Consider the following 14,429-nt stretch of genomic DNA (forward strand, 5'->3'; position numbering starts at 1 on the left):
CCCCCACTGAATGGTAGGTCTTGTGTGCACATGGTGCCACTGAGTCAATATTACTAATTCTAGCAGCTTGATAGCCCTCAGAATGAGTGTACTTTGAATACAAGATGGAAATGAACAGAAGTAGCATCACAGTCCATTTTACAGGAAGGGCATGCAAGGCATCAATTAATACTGCCAGAAGGAATCTTCTCTCCTCGTTTTATACCTGAAATCAAGCTTTGTGTAATATATTAAAGGCCCTAGCAAAGGCTTTTGGTAAGCCTTAAGACTGAACCTGTGCAACAACATGATTTATCCTTGCAGCACTTTTTCATCATCCCCTGAGCCCCAAGGTGTGGGCAGCTGCAGCTGGCTCATGGGCCTTTTCTGTGGCGCCCCTAGTGGTTTGGAACAGTCTCCCAGAGGGCATGAGGGAGGCCCTGAGTAACTTTCAGAAAAAACTGTAAATCCAAATATTTTAAGAGAACATTTTATTTATTTACAAAATTTATATGTCACCTTTTTGGCACCCAGGCAGTTAACAATTAAAACAAAAGATTATAGAAATACATCATAAGACCAATTTAAACTAAAAGTAAAATTTTGGACCAAATGGGGTCCAAAATAATACCGGACCCCAGGGAAAGGGAGGGGGCAGACTGACCTTTCTTTTGAAAGGTGCAATGACATTACTACCGGATGTGACATCAGCGTGATGACCTACTTCTGGGTGCTCAAGCTGCTGACCAGTCCTGAGCAGCACTAGGCAGCTGTAGGAAGCCGCCTGGATGCCTGGCCATTCCTGGGTGGTGTTACATGGCCACAGAAGGCCGCCTGGATGCTTGGGCTGCTGGTCACTCCTGCTGGTGCTGTGAGGCTGTAGGAGACCACCTGGGCGCCTGGCCACTCCTGGGCAGCGTCACACATCTGCAAGAGACTGTCAGATGCCCGGGCTGCTGGCCACTCCTGCCAGCTCTGTGAGGCTACTGGAGGCCACCCAGGCACCTGGCCACTCTTGCTGGCAGCAGGACTGCGCAGTTGCAGAAGGCTGAGCACCCAGGCTGGGCTACAGGGCAGGGGATGGGCCAGGTGTCTGGTATTTGGAGAACATTTCCCCCAGACAGTCCCCCAAAATACCGAACCATCTGGGTGAAAACCAGTCACCTGGCAACCCTATATATAAGACAGAGAGATCACAGTTAAAAAATAAGGCAGGAGGAGGAGGAGTTATTGAGATGAAATGAAAAGTCTTCACCTGCTAGTGGAACACAGTAATAAAAAAGAATATCCTTAGGAAGGAGTTCCGTTATTTTGGTGACTGGGAAGGCCCTCTCTGGGTTGCCATTCAATTCCTGAAGTATTTGGAACACCCTGAAGGTTGCTGGAAATTGTCTGGTTGTCCTGGGCCGTTTCCAGACGGCTTACCTTCTGCCGCTCCATGCCGCAACTTCGCAGCTCGTGCTGGGGCAAACGCGAAATATCGCGTTTTCTCCGGCACGAGCCGCGACGTTGCGGCATGGAGCAGCAGAAGGTAAGCTGTCTGGAAACGGCCCTGAGAATGTTACGTTGTTCGCGAGTGGTTTCCCTTTTTATTGTTGATATTATTTGTTGTTTATCCATCTCAGGCAGGATGTTGATTGATATGTACAATAAGTACATATCAATCAATACATTTCAATTTCCAGAGTTCTAGACTGGTGCTTTAGGTACAGCATCACCATTTCTATTCCTGTACATTTCCCCCCTTCTCCTTTAGTTGCGGTGTCTTTCACTTAACTTTATAGTGCCTCTATTGCCCCACCTTCGTATAGCTATTAAATATCTTGCCTTCACCTTTCCTGTGAGTTTCCTTTCTATATTACATATTCAGTATTGAATACAAAAGTTGGCATTGCTGCTGTGCTGAACTGAACTAAACATTTTAAAGAATGCGCCCCCAGTGTGTAATAGTTTTCATTTAGCTGATTGTTAGTATACTGTAGTAATAGAATTCCAGCACACTAAAATGCACCTTTCTCATTCACTAATTGCCTTAAATCACCATTTATGAGAAAAGTAAATTAAATATATGAATTATGAGTCATATAGTCTCTGATCCAAAGAACTCTAAGCCCTGAGGGTAAGATTCATACCTGCAGGAGCACACAGCTGTAAGGAATGGCAAGGGATGCAGAACAAAGCCTGTTGGCCTAATCAGTTGGCTACAGGAAGGGGAGCATCAACTGACTTCAGTTTCCTCTTTACCCCACTTTCCAAAGCTCAGAGTGTTGTCACACATAAGCCTTAAATTGTCTTTACATCTCTTTTCTGCTGTTTCTGTTAAAATTTGATAGTTGTGCTGGCAGAAGAGAAATCAGAGGAAAGTTATTTTTAATACAGATGGGCATTCTGGCTATTACCTAAAAACTGGGTCCTTATGTATGAAAAAGTTGTCAGATAGGAAAGGGGACATCTTGGCTGAATCTCAGCCTTCATGCCTTTTCTGTATGTCTTAGCTGACTTGCACTGTGATGATGCTGAGCTCAATCAATACAGCATCTGTTTTTCACTCAGCAAATAGGGCAGGTCTGAAATAGAGATTATAGAAATTATTGGTTACTGAGACTCCCCCCCCCCCCACTTGGCAGCCTGCTCTGCTCCAGTTGGAGAAGATCTGAAGAGAGGAACTCTTTCCTGTACATATATCTTTCTTGCTGGTGGGGCAATAATTTACAAAAATGCATGCTTTGATTAGCCTTAGATGATTAACATTCACTTTGGCTGCTGGAATGTTTGGCTTATATGTACAAATACATATGCCTGGAAATCCCATTCAAGCAGTGTCGTTTGAATCTTGCCCCAGGGTGTGCAGGATACATTATTGAGCCAGTTGGCAGCCCTCCTGTGAAGTTAAGTTTGAAGATATTGTCTGCAGGTATGCATTCAAAAAAGGGCTTTTAGTGACCATAGCCCAGTATCCATAAGAGCTAGACATAAACAAGGAAGCCCCAATCTTGTGCTAGGATTTTGCCTTCTGTACTTCCCCAGCTCATGCTTTCAGACCTTTTTTCTTTGTCTACTTGTAGATTTTTCCAAAATCCTGGAATGGCTTTTCAGTTAAGATTTAATTTGTTTAAGGGTTTTGGTAAGAAAAAAAATCTGCCCTGAAACTGCACTTCAAATTTGAACCTCTAAAACACCCATAAATATAGTCACAATAAGATCACTTACCATTCAGTGAAGTGTAATTTATTTGTCAAAACTGCATATTTCTGCTTCGCTAGAGTGGTGGCCAATGTACATTCAAAATACATGAACAAAAGTTGCTTTTGTTAAAAGCATGCATTTCTTTTCCAAAGCTTAGGGGAGCTATCTATACTTTGAAAAGATGTTCTGTTAAAGGACAAACAGTCCTATTACTGAAGTTTTTTAATGATTGCCAGTTGGCTTTTAATTAATCGTTTTTTAAGCTACTGTGTAATTTGAGATAACTGGTAAGAATGGTGATGACAAAAAATCTTATGTTCACCCGTTATTGACCACACAAAGAATAATGAAATTAACATGGAAGATAAACAGTCCCTTATACATATTTAAATAAGAGCTAATGTATTCTGAATGGATAAAAGAACAAGAGTAGATTAATGTAAAAAAATTGGAGTTGTGAACGGATCCAAATTCCATCTGCTGTCAACTAAAATTTTAAGCTAAATTCCCACTGATATATGCAGTAGTGACAACTAGGGGTGTGCACTTGAAAAAGATTCAGTTTTCCCACCTCGAGTTTACCCAAAGCAGGAAGACAATCTTGAATAACCCGAATCCCGAAGCAGCAAGCCTCCTTCCTCCTCTCTCCCATCGGGTGAAAGAAGGCAGTAGGAAGCGTTGAAAGCAGCGCTTTTCTTCCATTTGCACGGCAAGATAAGGGCTGCTTTCAAAGCTTCCTGCCGCCTTCTACACAAAGTTTTCTGAAGTATTATGAAGCATTTTGGAAAGCTTTGCTTCAGTATTTCCGAATCGGCTCGGCTGCTGGAGCCAATTCGGGAATACCAAATCTAACCAAATCGGGCCTGATTCGGGTTAAAAATCTGAATTGGAAACCCAAAGCTCACACTCATAGTGACAATCATATCTCATTGGTAGATTAACTTATTTAGGGTACTGTTGTGAATCTCTATGGAAAGTAAAAATGAGAGTTTGGACTACTGGGGAACTTCAGCTAGTGGAAAATTCACTTAATTGTCAGAGACCCAGTTTGGTGTAGTGGTTAAAAGTGTCAGGACTCTAATTTGGAGAACCAGGTTTGATTCTCCTCTCCTCCGCTTGAAGCCAGGTGGTGACCTTGGGTCAGTCACAGCTCTCTCAGAGCTTTTTCAGCCCCTACCCACCTCACAAGGTGATTGTTATAAGGATGATAATAACACACTTTGCAAACTGCTCTGAGTGTTAAGTTGTCCTGAAGGGTGGTATATAAATAGAATGTTGTTGTTGTTATATATTATAATTAATTGTCCCTCGAGATATTATTGTAAAGCTATACGTGTCTATCATAACTATAGTATGTATGAAGCATAGGGTTGCAAAAATTAACTTTGTGAGGAATGGATAGTAAAATCCCTTGTCAGGGCAAGCTGATAACTGAGGTAACTAACAGTAGTTACTTGTATTTCAGCATACAAGTAACTAGTACATTACTGTTACTAGGATCAGTATTTAATCACTGATTTCCCTGATGGGAGGAATTAGTCTAGAGGGACACGGTTCTGGGGATACAAGGATCCCTGTAGGTCACGTGATTTACTTTTATATGAAGACTGAGTACGAGAGGGGCCCAAAGGAAAATGTTGCCTGTGGTAGCTGGGAATGCTTCTGTATACGTGCGCTTACAACATTGGACTTGGACTATCGTGTGAGTGAGTAATGTTCATTTCACCTAATCTGTTGAGTAGTCTGGTTATTTTCTCTTGAGTCTAGTCTAGACATCAGCTACAGGCACAGAATATCCCACATTACATTATTCAGATAAGTTGTACTGTTTTCTATGTAATATTTTGAAGAACTTTCAGTTAGAACAGAACTCTAGCCATGGTTTGTTTTGGATTTAAAGATACATTTCAAATGAATTCAGTTTCTCACCCTGGTCAGTTCAGCTCTGCCTCTGTATTAAGAACATGAGATAAATCTTTTCCAACATTTCACCCAATATTTGTATTTCCAGTGTTTGGATCCTGGCTTGATTCAAATAAAAACCTTTATGAATATAAAGAAACAATTCAAAAGAGAGAGTTATGGCTTTGTCTACCGAAAGGCACACAACTGGTTGCTGGAGTTAACTCCAAATACTGTCTTTTTTTTTCATTGTTTTGTAAAACATAGTGAATTAAAAATCTATTTGGAAAAGATTTTTTTAAAAAATTAATTGTATTTTTTAAAAGATCTCTTTTAAAAATAACCCGATTTAAAAGGAAATGTGAATTTTAATACAAACATGGTACAGCCTACACATAATCTCTTAAAATTGAATCATAACCATCTGTCAAACACATTGAGTTAAAGACTGCTTTACGGTGCCAAATAGAAAAATGGAGGAAAATACATTTATGAGGTTAAATGTTATAAATAACATGATATCGCATGTTATATTTATTATTAACTACTTCCTACCATACCAAAGGGATTTACAGGTAATCCGGGAGATGCAATTCTGCATTTTGCTGGAGTTGTGCATTGAAGCTATATGGATACCCCCAGGGGTCATTTCGTAGAAAAAGAGCTGCAGGAACCCATTAGCATAACTCATTATCATATGCCACACCCCTTGATTGTGGCAAAATGGCTGGGATTGGCTGCTGCCAGATGGAGGAGTGTTCCCCCACCTGGCAGTGGCCCGATCGGGGACCTTTTGGCCCCCATCCAGGCTGAAACAGGCCCCAAATGGCTCAAAATGGCCATTTGGGGCACATTTTGGCCTGGATTGAGCCCCAAACGGCCCAGATTGGGTCAGTGCTGGGCAGGGGAGGGGTCCCCCACCAGGCACCGACCCAATCCTGGCGGTTTTGGTCCTGATCCCAGCTGAAACGGGCCCAAAATGGCCATTTGGGCCCGGGTCAGGGCCGAAACAGCCAGGACCAGGTCAATGCCAGGCAGGGGAGTGTTCCCCCACCTGGCACCGACTTGATCCTGGCTGTTCCGTCCCCGATCCCAGCCTGAATCAGGGCTAAAATGGCCAGGATTGGGTTGGTGCAGGGCAGGGGATGGTTCCCCCACCCGGCACCAACCCAATCTGGGCCGTGTCAGCCCTTATCCAGGCCCAAACTGGTCCAAAACGGCCGGAAATGGCCATTTTGAGCCTGTTTTGGCTGGGATCTGGGACAAAACGGCCAGGATTGGGTCGGTGCAGGGCAGGGGATGGTTCCCCCACCTGGTACCAACCCGATCTGGGCCATGTCAGCCCTTATCCAGGCCAAAACAGGTCCAAAACAGCGGGATATGGCCATTTTGAGCCTGTTTTGGCTGGGATCGGAGACAAAACAGCCAGGATCGGGTCGGTGTCAGGCAGGGCACTGACCCGATCTAGGCCACTTTGGCCCAAATTTGGGCCATTTTGGCCCCAATCGAGGCCTAAACGGCCCTAAAGTCAAGTGGACAGGGCCACCTGATTTGAGGAACTGCCGGAACACCGTTCCAGTGCATTCCCCCTCAAAATGAGCCCTGGATACCCCAATTTTATGACCTACAACTATCTGATTACAGTTTTGTTCAGTTTTCAGTTATTTTGACTATGGATGGTTATTTTCTATCCCACACAGCCAATTTGCCCCGTGCTTGCTCCTGGAGGTGTTACCTGGAATAGGGCTCCTTGCGAGTAAGTGGGCGGTACTAGTGGCAAGGAGCAAGGCTATGTGAGAGGGGTAACTATGGGATAACTCCTTTCCTTGAGGCAGCGGATGAAACTTGGTGCTTTTAAGGTCAAAGAGTAATTTTTATTTAAAGAGAAAAAACCAATATACACACAAGAGGCAATTAAAAATGGTTGGCACACACACACAGAGTCCTAGGAAACTAGCCAGAAATTGGAATAGAGCGAAGGAGGGGGGGAACTATATTTACCAATCTTGGAGAGTAGAGTAGTCCATGGAGGAAGAGAGTTTCAAATGTCCAGCGTTCTCAGCCAGACACACTTAGGGAAGTGGCCCCAAGGGAGCAGCGCTTGGATCCAGTAAGCATGCACAATTTGAATGGGGCAAGAGCCCTGGTTCTTATAGGGCAAAACATTCCTGCGGCTGGGGAGCCCCCTCAGCTGTTGGAAGAAAGAGCCTAAAGGGAATTACAAAAGTTTGATTACTTTGATTACTTGCTGCCAGGGTGTGTGAAAAGAAATTCAAAGTCTCTCCTGCTTCCTCACGAATGGGCAGTTTGCTAATGAATCTCCCTGGAGCTGACATGATGAATTTAGATAGGGATGGCATCTTCCCAGGAACAAATTATAAACTTATCAATGCTGATTGATTGCTCCTCGATCTCGGGGTGGAGATTTCATCACAGAAGGAGGGTATCGGAATGTGCTAAGTGGGGTGACACCACGAGACCCTATCTTATCATAGCTCACACCCGCAGCTGGAGAGGCAGTAAATTCAGTCACCACCAGTCACTCTGCATTAGCATGAACATTCCTTTCATGCCTTAGTCTCCTGAGCAGGTCTTAGCAACACTCTTGCCTAGCTGGCTGGAATCCCCCCTGCTGCAGATCAGGCTGCATTAATCCAGGGGCCCTGTGATTTTTATATCACAGGCAGCTATCAAACAGATATTAAATATGGCGGAGGCCAGGGCCGACTACTTACAGAAGATTCAAATCCTTGCTTGTGTTCAGAGACAACCAAACACATTAATATCACATTTAAGCAGATATAAATCTGCAGTGCAAAAGCATGTGGGCTGAACAACCAAGGTTTTGGATTATGCCTGTAACCCTTATAAAACCATTCTGTTTTAATGGGAAAGATCTTTAAATGTGAGTGCGTTTGAGCAGTTTGTAGCCTGAGGAAGTGTTGAAGGTGATGGGGTTAGACCCATGCTGCTAGAGGCCAGGTCTGGTCCGAGTTACTCTCTCATCCCAACCTACCTCACAGGGTTGCTGAGAGATAAAATGAAGAGGGAAGAACAATGTATGTTACCTTGAGCTTTTTTGCAGGTAAGGGTAACTAAAAATATGATAAGAATGGTCAGCCCTGGCCAGGAGTCCCACTAGCCTACTTTTCCTTCATTCTCTCTACTATGGGAATTCAGGTGTAAGCAGGAACAGTTTTCTTCCTTATTGCAGTACCTCTGCCTCATCATCTTTCATCTTTCCTGCAAAATTCTGTTTCTCAACCAAGACAGTGGGAGCCACTTCAAAAACTGCACTATTAGATTTAGTCTGTGCCTAAAAATGAGGTTTCCTTTTACACATTTGTGGGCATTGTACAATATGCTTATCAGGAAGTTGTGATTGTCTGCAGTTCTTATTGAGCAACAGCAAATTCTGATAATCTCTGCATAATGTACAAAATGGCCAAGAACTGCGGTTTGCTATGCTGCTGTTCATTTATAACGTTGTTTACTGTAAGCTGTTATGACATTCTTGCATTTTGTCTTGGAGAAGGGGAAGATAGTACAGAGTTACTCTGCAGAATGTAGTAAATTTACAAGGGGGTTCCATATTGGAAAGTATTCAGACTACAGTCAGGATGTCCTTCACTAGAATAATATCTGAGGCCCACTGGGGGGAGCTAGAGGATAATGTCCCTTACAAATGTCACTAAGGGAATTCCACATTCCTCTTAAACTATGTGAAATGGATGGCCCAAGTTAATTAAGTGTCTCTATGTGAAAATATTATCTACTTTTTTCTTTACACGTACTATTTTAAAACAATTAAACATTTCATGTAATAACATTCACAACAATAGAAACCTTCCCTTAAAATGCAGCACAGCTGAACAAATACTATTTCAGATCTACAAATAAAAATCCCCTTCTCACAGAAACCTTCAGCCATTATGCTGAGAGAAAAGACAAACTGTTTTACTTGAACCTCTAAACAAGCAGGTAAAAGAGCAAGTGCCGTAATAATTGCTATAAAGCTTTTCATACTTTCTCTGAACAAACAGAACAGTGAAATCTTGGGGGAAGAACCGGGTTCTTAAGGAGCTATTTCCATGTGTTACTACTGACAAAATTTAGTAAATCTCAGCATTTTTTCTCTGATATTTGAAATTTCTTCATTGTATTATTATATATTAAGTAAGTAAGCTTTATCAATTTAGGCACTTTTGAGGATTACAAATGCTACCCAAAATAGATATTTCTGTAAATTTTAGTGTCAGTTAGGAGAACATAAGTATATTACAAATTTACAACTGATTTTTGTTAAAACAACTTATATGAGCAACATAGCCCTATGAAATGCTAGTTCTCAGCCAGATTTACAGAGCAATCTTAAGCGCTGTTGTAAGCCCATTGACTTCAGTGGATTTAGAATAGTGTAACTCTGCTTATTATTGCACTGTTGATGACCCCATTTTCAGTTAGTTACTCTTAAAGAGTAAGCTCTTTGTAGCATTTTATTAATAAACATGGATTTAGATTATTTTCATCGACTCTAAAAATATTTGCTCCCAGATCAATGAGCAGCTCCTTGGTAAATCTAGGGAAGTTCTTTTGAGTGACTCTTCTGGGATGAGCAAGAGCACTAAGATGTCATGAAGTTCAGGCAAAAGTAAATCCACATTCAGCATTAGGGGGTAATAATACCACAGGACAATTTCATAATGAATGGAAATGAAAATAGCACATCATCTAATAAATTTTCATCATACCATTTCAAGGGCCCCAGGGTAACATACATGGTTCTCCTTCCTCCCTTTTTGACCCTACGGCAATCTTGTTTGGTAAGTTAGCCTGAGAGTGAGAGGTAACCAAGTAAGGTTCATGACAGAATGGGAATTTGAACCTGGGTCTCCGAGGTCCTAGTTTGAGGGCTGGTAAGTTTGACACCAGTCAGGTCAGGGGTGCCCCAATCGAACTTGCAGTCATACAGAACATCAGGGAAGTAACATTCCCAAGTATTCCATGACCTGATATGGCCTGAAATCACAACACTGGAGTGTAGGGGCTTTAGCCATTTTCCTGAAGCTGAAATGGCTGGGAGGGGGCCTGTTAGTTCCTCTGAGGTGCTCCACAAACAGTACTGATTGTGACTGTTTCAGCTCAGAAAAACAGTACAGGAGACTGCAGCCCCCCTCCCTGCAACCCATGCTCCCAAGACAAATCGAGCCCTTGAGAACTTGAGTTCCCTGATGTTATGTGTGACTGCAGGTTGGGTAGGGGAGTCTGTGAGTCGTGACCCAACTTGTATCACATATATCATAGTTTGATTCTTAAACATGGTAACTGCTATACCCCACTGGCTCTCTGGTCAAATAATTGGCCAGATGACCAGGTAATTATCGGATGATAATCTTAACAGTTGAATAGTTTCATAAGGGAGGGGGCTTTTGGAAGAATTAAATCCTCAGTTGATGAATTATTGGACAACAATGGCTAGCTAGGGCTGAGCAAATAGGAAGGCATGGTATGGGTAATAGGCTACTGTTTGCTAGAAGAGCCTAAACCAAATAAGAAATGTTTAGTTTTAAGAGAGAAGGGTATTTTTTACTAAAGAGAACATTAGAAGATCAGACCAGTGATCCATCTGGTATGTTTCACATAATGTTTCATACAATGGCCAACCAGCTGCCCCGGTGTGTCAACCAAAAGGGCACAGAGGCCAAAACCTACCCCTGATGTCACCTTCTAGCACTCGTATTCAGAGGTATACTATGTTTGAATTTGGAGGTTCACTTAATCATCAGCCATGAATGTCTAATCCCTTTTTAAAGCCGTGCTAGTGGTTATCGCTACATCCACTGGCAGTGAATTCATAAATTTAATCACTTGTTGAGTGAACATCTTTTGTCCATCCTAAATCTAATGTCCATCAACTTCATTGCATGCCCTCAGAATTCTAATATTACATGAAAGGTGCAAAGTTCTCTCTATCCATTTTCTCCACCTCATGCATAAATATATAAACTTAAATGGAAAGGACTCATTTGGTTACCATTTCTAATAATTTTTAGATTGGGTTTTCTGCTGGAGTTTAAAATCTTACTTATGTTGACTACATTCGTAAATAAAGTTTTCATCCTCTATGAAAAATCAGGGTGTTTCCAAATGACCCTGATCTTTATATTGACTCTGCTGCTACCCCATTGAAACCATATTTTTGATGCCCTGGGTAGGTGTCACAACAAGCAAGTTAGGCAGCAGCCCCAAGTGGTAAGCAGCATGAGTGAGAGAATGATCTAATACTGTGAGTACAATTTGGGAAGTTGTAGGAGATGAGGAGTTGGATGAGAGAGACAAAACTGTACCATGGAAGGGGAAAGGGGCTGATATTTTCTAAGATGGGTTCCCCGAACTTGTTGAACATGTGGACATTTTTGGAATTTTGAGTACACTAAGTGAGCGTCACACCAAATGGCTGCCATGAGTCCTGAGTCCAGTCACCAAACATTGGGAGATTCCAGCCAAGTGTTCCCTTGTGATGAAAATAGCTGTTTCTGTATAGGTGCTCCCTGCAGACAAAAAGGTAATACCTCTTGGGCTCTTCTGAAGCACCTACTTCTTCTAAGAGAAGGAGGAAAGCTAAGATTAGCTTTTTGCTTCAGGAAGGAAGGAAGAGTGCACTAGAAAATATATTGGTGAGCACCATGGCGCCAGTGGGCACCATATTGGGCATCATTAATGAAGGCAGATAGACTTCTGGAATAGTTAGGGTTTGTGTGCGCGCGCATGTGTGTGAGAGAGAGAGAAAGAGAAACAGCAACATTTTTGTTTAAAATGAAATGTATGAGCCAGGTGTCTAACAGTAGAGCCTGCCCTTTTCTTTTAAGGCTGGAAAGCGACAGGACTACAATAGAAGGCAATATGAGGTGCGCCCCCCCTCACACACACACCAAAATTTTAATAAATACTGGGTGGAAAACAGGTGGTTTCAATATTGATTGCAAAATATTATGGTCTGCAGTTTTGCTCACTTGTATTTCTGAATCGTACCTGTTAACATTATTTTGCAATGTATAGACTGAAAGGGCACACATGTCTTAATTTACCTTTGCATTGTATCTGAAAATTCTTTCAAATGCAAGAGCTTGAGTTTCCTAAATTATATGGTGCTCTCTCTTGTTGATGTGCAAATACATACTGTCTGAAAACACGGCAGGCTGCTGTAGGTTTTACCATGAACCATGTCCCAGTTACAATAAATATTGGGCAGTTGCATACTTTGCTCATTTGACTTTTCTTCTAGTTTAACTATCATCTGTAAACTTGTAGGACAAACAAGTGATATTCTTCTTGCTGTTGCTGGGAATTGGGAGTGGGTAGGTGTTCAAACCTTTTTCTATGGAATGACATAAACCTATTGAGAATAATTCTAAAATAAATGTTATTATATTTAAACTGCACAGCATGTACTGTTTGCTCCTCTTTCCAAATCCACAATAAAGAAAGCAAAAGAAAATTCATTTCACATTTCTGAATACAGAATTATGAAACCAAACACAAATTTGAGCTTTAATGGTAAGCTGCAGATAGGTATGCCGCCCTTCATAAAACCTGCATTTGGTCGCCATTTGTTAATGTTTGCATTACAATGTAACAATTTTGTATATATGAAATCAGATTGCTGTAGTTACATCACAAAATCTCAAATGAACAGTGTATGATATTAGTCCAGTAATACTGATAGGTTTGTGATGCAGTTAGTGGGATCAGAATCAGCTCCCCAGTTATACAAAATCAGAGTCTGGAGGACTGTTTTGTTTCGAAATTAGATGCTGACAATATTAGACCCCAAAATAGTATCACCAAAGTGAACAGAGCATCTTAATTGTGAAATGGGAATAAGTAATATAAAAATGTTATAAAACATCTAAAGGTTTAATCCCAAATTTAATTTATGATTCATTGGTGGAGTTGCCATTGAAGAACTTGTGACTGTGCACGTGTCTCTGGTCTCTACAGCCTTTGCTAAATCTGGTTTAAAAGGAAATGATGTACTATCAATACGGTATTCTAGTTTTCCAAACTAATAAGGAAAAAAATATTAACCACGGCCTTTCCTTTTCAACAGTAAATAGTCGGTTTAGGGAGCAATCCTAAGCAGGTCTACTCAGAAGTAAGCCCTATGTTATTCGGTGGGGCTTACTCCCAGATTTTTCTAATAGGCAAATTTATTTAATTCTGATAATGTATTAAATATAATCATTCATTAATCGATTATAAGATATGAACCCATTTGTTTTAGTAATGCAAACAGAGTTGATGATAAAGCATAGTTTTATAGCTAGGGCTGTCAGGTCCCCCCGTAGGGGTGGGGGATTCCCTGTTTCCACCTTCTGCCCCCTGCCACCACTCACCTCTCTAGCAGTGGGGGGGGGCAGGGTAATGGTCCTCCTGGGCATGCTTCTGGGGTGGTGCGAAGACAGCAACAAAGGTGAGACCATTCCCACATACACACACACACACACTGGGAGGGTAAGAAAACCTGGCAAACCTATTTATAGCATTTATAGCATATATTCAGGTAACTGGGTAAAGTGCTTTGTAAATTATAGTATAAGTTTAATTAAAATGTCTATGTTACTGTACACAGCCACAGTACATCCTAAGCCCGGGAACAATGGTTTCAATATACCACTGCAGTTATAGCTCTTTTACGAAATCTGCTGTTTTGGCAGGGAAGGAATGGATCTTGCTGCTGCTACTGAACAACTGATCAGGATGTCTTGGCTATGTATGCAGAATGCAAGGTGCTGGATGACAGTATGGAATTGTCTGCCTAGCATCTGTTAGCATGCACAATACAACGTACACCATGCTGGGTGCATTTTACCCTATTTAGATTGGGGCAACTGTATTTGCATATATAAGTAAGGAGAAAATTGTTAATGTTTGCTACACATTCGTGACATTATGTTTTTCTTATCTTTGACAGGTAATACTGGTGAAAAAGAGGAATGAGAATGACTACTTTTTGTTAATTTCCAGCAGCATGTCAGGTACACAATTCTATGTTATAAGAGCTTGCCACTTCTTTTTTTGACTCCTAGTATTCTGCATGTGTTAGAGCCTTGGAGTTCTGTGTGACAGAGGCCCCACTTCAGTGAAACCCATTAGCAATGGAATTACATTTACGAAATATTTTTTCCATATTGATGATAATGGAGTTGATCTTTTGCTGAGATCTGTGTGTCGATGTTACTTCGGATGCAGAGTTCCATGTGTACTCAGAATGGTATTCCCATTTAGTTTGAAGGAAGTAACATCTGTGAAAAGTGATCCATTGAAACTCAGAAACTTGTTTATTTGGGAATACATTTATC

The 14,429-nt window shown here is 41.5% G+C and overlaps 1 protein-coding gene across 3 annotated transcripts in view; it reads left to right on the forward strand.

Annotated features, from left to right (window-relative positions):
* The window catches only part of THRB (thyroid hormone receptor beta), a 244,238-nt gene that overhangs the window by 155,504 nt on the left and 74,305 nt on the right, over positions 1-14,429 (forward strand). For all 3 annotated transcript variants that reach the window (XM_054991370.1, XM_054991372.1, XM_054991371.1), the window contains one exon: positions 14,042-14,105. In XM_054991370.1, the coding sequence (XP_054847345.1) occupies positions 14,099-14,105 (7 nt within the window). In that variant the 5' untranslated portion in view covers positions 14,042-14,098. The remainder of the gene's footprint in view (positions 1-14,041; positions 14,106-14,429) is intronic.

This window comes from Eublepharis macularius, chromosome 11 (genome assembly GCF_028583425.1).
Source record: "Eublepharis macularius isolate TG4126 chromosome 11, MPM_Emac_v1.0, whole genome shotgun sequence".
Taxonomy (NCBI): Eukaryota; Metazoa; Chordata; class Lepidosauria; order Squamata; family Eublepharidae; genus Eublepharis; species Eublepharis macularius.